At 25.1% G+C, this 6,636-nt stretch overlaps 1 protein-coding gene across 1 annotated transcript; it reads left to right on the top strand.

Moving 5' to 3' along the window:
* The first annotated feature begins 4,568 nt into the window (after positions 1–4,568).
* LOC129749560 (uncharacterized) lies at positions 4,569–6,379 on the top strand. The gene is made up of 4 exons (XM_055744572.1): positions 4,569–4,784; positions 4,862–5,248; positions 5,334–6,032; positions 6,095–6,379. The coding sequence occupies exons 1-4, from the start codon at positions 4,638–4,640 to the stop codon at positions 6,143–6,145; spliced, it is 1,284 nt and encodes a 427-aa protein (XP_055600547.1). The 5' UTR covers positions 4,569–4,637; the 3' UTR covers positions 6,146–6,379.
* The last annotated feature ends 257 nt before the right edge of the window (positions 6,380–6,636 follow it).

Consider the following 6,636-nt stretch of genomic DNA (forward strand, 5'->3'; position numbering starts at 1 on the left):
TTTTTGTAATTTTTGTTATTTTTGTAATTTTTGTAATTTTTGTAATTTTTGTAATTTTTGTAATTTTTGTAATTTTTGTAATTTTTGTAATTTTTGTAATTTTTGTAATTTTTGTAATTTTTGTAATTTTTGTAATTTTTGTAATTTTTTGTAATTTTTGTAATTTTTGTAATTTTTGTAATTTTTGTAATTTTTGTAATTTTTGTAATTTTTGTAATTTTTGTAATTTTTGTAATTTTTGTAATTTTTGTAATTTTTGTAATTTTTGTAATTTTTGTAATTTTTGTAATTTTTGTAATTTTTGTAATTTTTGTAATTTTTGTAATTTTTGTAATTTTTGTAATTTTTCTAATTTTTGTAATTTTTGTAATTTTTGTAATTTTTGTCATTTTTGTCATTTTTGTCATTTTTATAATTTTTGTAATTTTTGTAATTTTTGTAATTTTTGTAATTTTTGTAATTTTTGTAATTTTTGTAATTTTTGTAATTTTTGTAATTTTTGTAATTTTTGTAATTTTTGTAATTTTTATAATTTTTGTAATTTTTGTAATTTTTGTAATTTTTGTAATTTTTGTAATTTTTGTAATTTTTGTCATTTTTGTAATTTTTGTAATTTTTGTAATTTTTGTAATTTTTGTAATTTTTGTAATTTTTGTAATTTTTGTAATTTTTGTAATTTTTGTAATTTTTGTAATTTTTGTAATTTTTGTAATTTTTGTAATTTTTGTAATTTTTGTTATTTTTGTAATTTTTGTAATTTTTGTAATTTTTGTAATTTTTGTAATTTTTGTAATTTTTGTAATTTTTGTAATTTTTGTAATTTTTGTAATTTTTGTAATTTTTGTAATTTTTGTAATTTTTGTAATTTTTGTAATTTTTGTAATTTTTGAAATTTTTGTAATTTTTGTAATTTTTTGTAATTTTTGTAATTTTTGTAAATTTTGTTATTTTTAATTTTTGAAATTTTTGTAGTTTTTGTAATTTTTGTAATTTTTGTAATGTTTGTAATTTTTGTAATTTTTGTAATTTTTGTAATTTTTGTCATTTTTGTAATTTTTGTAATTTTTGTCATTTTTGTCATTTTTGTAATTTTTGTAATTTTTGTAATTTTTGTAATTTTTGTAATTTTTGTAATTTTTGTTATTTTTGTAATTTTTGTAATTTTTGTAATTTTTGTAATTTTTGTAATTTTTGTAATTTTTGTAATTTTTGTAATTTTTGTAATTTTTGTAATTTTTGTAATTTTTGTAATTTTTGTAATTTTTGTAATTTTTGTAATTTTTGTAATTTTTGTAATTTTTGTAATTTTTGTAATTTTAGTCTTTTTTGTCATTTTTGTCATTTTTGTCATTTTTGTCATTTTTTTCATTTTTGTCATTTTTGTCATTTTTGTCATTTTTGTCATTTTTGTCATTTTTGTCATTTTTGTCATTTTTGTCATTTTTGTCATTTTTGTCATTTTTGTCATTTTTGTCATTTTTGTCATTTTTGTCATTTTTGTCATTTTTGTCATTTTTGTCATTTTTGTCATTTTTGTCATTTTTGTCATTTTTGTCATTTTTGTCATTTTTGTCATTTTTGTCATTTTTGTCATTTTTGTCATTTTTGTCATTTTTGTCATTTTTGTCATTTTTGTCATTTTTGTCATTTTTGTCATTTTTGTCATTTTTGTCATTTTTGTCATTTTTGTCATTTTTGTCATTTTTGTCATTTTTGTCATTTTTGTCATTTTTGTCATTTTTGTCATTTTTGTCATTTTTGTCATTTTTGTCATTTTTGTCATTTTTGTCATTTTTGTCATTTTTGTCATTTTTGTCATTTTTGTCATTTTTGTCATTTTTGTCATTTTTGTCATTTTTGTCATTTTTGTCATTTTTGTCATTTTTGTCATTTTTGTCATTTTTGTCATTTTTGTCATTTTTGTCATTTTTGTCATTTTTGTCATTTTTGTCATTTTTGTCATTTTTGTCATTTTTGTCATTTTTGTCATTTTTGTCATTTTTGTCATTTTTGTCATTTTTGTCATTTTTGTCATTTTTGTCATTTTTGTCATTTTTGTCATTTTTGTCATTTTTGTCATTTTTGTCATTTTTGTCATTTTTGTCATTTTTGTCATTTTTGTCATTTTTGTCATTTTTGTCATTTTTGTCATTTTTGTCATTTTTGTCATTTTTGTCATTTTTGTCATTTTTGTCATTTTTGTCATTTTTGTCATTTTTGTCATTTTTGTCATTTTTGTCATTTTTGTCATTTTTGTCATTTTTGTCATTTTTGTCATTTTTGTCATTTTTGTCATTTTTGTCATTTTTGTCATTTTTGTCATTTTTGTCATTTTTGTCATTTTTGTCATTTTTGTCATTTTTGTCATTTTTGTCATTTTTGTCATTTTTGTCATTTTTGTCATTTTTGTCATTTTTGTCATTTTTGTCATTTTTGTCATTTTTGTCATTTTTGTCATTTTTGTCATTTTTGTCATTTTTGTCATTTTTGTCATTTTTGTCATTTTTGTCATTTTTGTCATTTTTGTCATTTTTGTCATTTTTGTCATTTTTGTCATTTTTGTCATTTTTGTCATTTTTGTCATTTTTGTCATTTTTGTCATTTTTGTCATTTTTGTCATTTTTGTCATTTTTGTCATTTTTGTCATTTTTGTCATTTTTGTCATTTTTGTCATTTTTGCCATTTTGTTATTTTTGTCATTTTTGTCATTTTTGTCATTTTTGTCATTTTTGTCATTTTTGTAATTTTTGTAATTTTTGTCATTTTTGTCATTTTTGTCATTTTTGTAATTTTTGTAATTTTTGTAATTTTTGTCATTTTTGTCATTTTTGTCATTTTTGTCATTTTTGTCATTTTTGTCATTTTTGTCATTTTTGCCATTTTGTCATTTTTGTCATTTTTGTCATTTTTGTCATTTTTGTCATTTTTGTCATTTTTGTCATTTTTGTCATTTTTGTCATTTTTGTCATTTTTGTCATTTTTGTCATTTTTGTCATTTTTGTCATTTTTGTCATTTTTGTCATTTTTGTCATTTTTGTCATTTTTGTCATTTTTGTCATTTTTGTCATTTTTGTCATTTTTGTCATTTTTGTCATTTTTGTCATTTTTGTCATTTTTGTCATTTTTGTCATTTTTGTCATTTTTGTCATTTTTGTCATTTTTGTCATTTTTGTCATTTTTGTCATTTTTGTCATTTTTGTCATTTTTGTCATTTTTGTCATTTTTGTCATTTTTGTCAATTTTGTCATTTTTGTCATTTTTGTCATTTTTGTCATTTTTGTCATTTTTGTTATTTTTGTCATTTTTGTCATTTTTGTCATTTTTGTCATTTTTGTCATTTTTGTCATTTTTGTCATTTTTGTCATTTTTGTCATTTTTGTCATTTTTGTCATTTTTGTCATTTTTGTCATTTTTGTCATTTTTGTCATTTTTGTCATTTTTGTCATTTTTGTCATTTTTGTCATTTTTGTCATTTTTGTCATTTTTGTCATTTTTGTCATTTTTGTCATTTTTGCCATTTTTGTCATTTTTGTCATTTTTGTCATTTTTGTCATTTTTGTCATTTTTGTCATTTTTGTCATTTTTGTCATTTTTGTCATTTTTGTCATTTTTGTCATTTTTGTCATTTTTGTCATTTTTGTCATTTTTGTCATTTTTGTCATTTTTGTCATTTTTGTCATTTTTGTCATTTTTGTCATTTTTGTCATTTTTGTCATTTTTGTCATTTTTGTCATTTTTGTCATTTTTGTCATTTTTGTCATTTTTGTCATTTTTGTCATTTTTGTCATTTTTGTCATTTTTGTCATTTTTTTCATTTTTGTCATTTTTGTCATTTTTGTCATTTTTGTCATTTTTGTCATTTTTGTCATTTTTGTCATTTTTGTCATTTTTGTCATTTTTGTCATTTTTGTCATTTTTGTCATTTTTGTCATTTTTGTCATTTTTGTCATTTTTGTCATTTTTTGTCAGGTTTTTTCAGGACACCGCTATTCATGTAAAAAACATGTAATTCTACTTAGATTGCATAAATCAAGGCGAAATACAGGTGTGAAGACGCTTGAAATTATGCCTTTGAACGTTTTTTTAGGACATCTTTGGATTTATGGAAGTAATAAGCTCTGCTTAGATTGCATAAATAAAGGCGAAAAACAAATGCATTAAACGCCTTAATTTATGCAACAGCATTTAGCAGTTTCTTGGTTTGCAGGCGCAGGCAGTTCATATCGAAAAACGCAATTTATATATCTTCTGAATCGAAGATTATTGGTTAAACTATTTTATTACAGATTTATTCTGTTTTCTCATAGTTTAAGTGGTTTAACTACATTCGATTATATTTGAAATGTTTTTATGAAAATCAGAACAATTGAAGACATTTTAAAGACCAACTTATCAAAAATCAGAACATTATTAGAGTTTTTGGAAAATCAGGATGATCTTTCGAAAATCAGGACAAATCCTGAAAAATCAAAACACGTGGCACCTCTGTCCGGCAGCACTGTTTTCTATATTGTTTGGAACTGTTTGGAAAACGTCTGAAAAAGTTAATAGTAGAGAGTCTCGTTTGGTTTAGAAATTTAATTTAAATCTCGTCATTCATATTTCACATACTTCATTAACATTTAAAACATTATAAAATGCCGGCTAGATATATGGAAGACCTCAGATGCCGCTTTTGCTTCATGCCTTCTACCGATTCTGCAATGCTTCCATTGTTTCCTCCAGGAGAAAAAACCCCATTGAATGGTTTCTTAAGCCGTATTTTCGACTGCCTAGGACTTCATGTAAGTTTGATATTGCTGTTTTTTTTTTGTTGTATTTCAACTATGTAATTACATTTTATTTGTTTTATCAATTTAAGATCTCATTCATAGATGATTTTAACAGCCTTGTCTGTAACAGATGCCATGACAAAATAGAGGATTTCTATACCTTCAAGAAACAGTGCCAGTCGAACGATTCATATCTACATCGGTCACGTTCACCCTCGTTGCGTGGTCCTAAGAACTCGTCAGTCAGTTTAGAACCGTTATTTCCAGATCTCAACGACAACCAGATGCGAGTGGTCACAGAACCCGATAACGAAACGATTCTTCAGCAGGCTGAGGATATTTTCTTCCCGAAGGGCGTTGATACCGAAACGGAAACAACGAATGAAACTGAAAAAACATTAGAGGCAACAGAACCATTGCCGAGTACAACAATCGAGGCAGATGACAGTTCCAGCGGCTCTTTTGCTGGATTCACGGTTGTTTTTATATTTTATTTTTACTAAATATTACTGAAACTTATGTCAATTCAAATTTTCTGTTTATACATTAATATCTTTGTAGGTAGAAAACTGCGCTAGACGTTCGCAACGGATTTTTATCAAAAGGTCCGTAACAGAAGCTTTTGAAACTCAACAACATCGTGAAGAAAGTATAAAAAACTACCAGGACTGTCGAATTTCACTCGAAAAAATAAATGTACCAGACGAAGAAGTTCCTGATCTGAAAACTAAAAGCAGAAGTTCGCTAACGCAGATAAAAACTAAGGGCGCACTGAAGCAAAGGTCTTCAATGAAACGACTTAAAAGATTGGAAATAATTTTGTTTGAAAACTTTGGATTTGGAAAGCATAAGCAAGTAGCAAATGTTCATCTGTGGTCATGTTTGGAAAAGTCCTGTAATGTTAAGCTGGAAAAAAATGGACCAAGTCCTGCAAGGGTTATTGGAGGATGTCATGAGCATCGTTCTCCAATCTCACACAGCGGAACTATTTTTGATTCCAAATGTCGCATCAGAAAACCATTCCTCATTATGTCAAGGAGCAAACGTCAAATATTGGTCTTCAACAATCACTGTTACAGTTTGACTCAAAATTTACCAAGTGGTTCCAGTCTCTGGAGCTGTGAAGCCAAGAAGGATGGCTGCCATGCATACGTTCGAGTCAGGGGACAATATCAGTGTATTACGGCTTTCGGCACTCACAACCACGAGAAAACGCAAATCGACCAATCGAAGGTGGAACAATGGTTGTCACTCCAGAAGGTAAGTATGAAATCTTTAGATTTTAAATTAATGTTGTTGCATTATACGCGTTCTCTTTTCAGCAATGGCAAACTTGGGATTCAATTGATTCTCAGAGTAACGTAACTATTTAAAATTTTTCGTATTATCTGAATAATATCCGAAGGATACACCTTCATTACGTTCGTTAGAGAAAACTCATCACGCTGTTTTGACAGTCATTAGTTTTAATATTCGACATTTGTTAATTAGTTTTAGTAGTTGAGCTTAGTGAATAATTAATTACAGTTGTTTTACTCTTGATTTTCTGATAAATCCTTATAACATTTCGTAAATCCAATCATTATTTTTAATAAACTAAAATGTTACCTACCTATTAAATCGCTTCTGATTTTTTTTCAAAGCAAACTTCTTTGCTAAAAATGAAAACAAAAAAAAATGTTTTGAAAATGTGCAGTTCATATCGGAAAACACCGTTTAATATTATCTGAACCGACACGATTGCTATCGATTAAACGAGTTCAACTATTTTTTTTTTACAGATTTGATCGATGGTATCATAGTTTATTGCAAACTGGATTGTAATTGAGATGTTTTTTTGTTTATGAAAATCGGGATAAATCAG

Source organism: Uranotaenia lowii, chromosome 2, assembly GCF_029784155.1.
Source record: "Uranotaenia lowii strain MFRU-FL chromosome 2, ASM2978415v1, whole genome shotgun sequence".
Lineage (NCBI taxonomy): Eukaryota > Metazoa > Arthropoda > Insecta > Diptera > Culicidae > Uranotaenia > Uranotaenia lowii.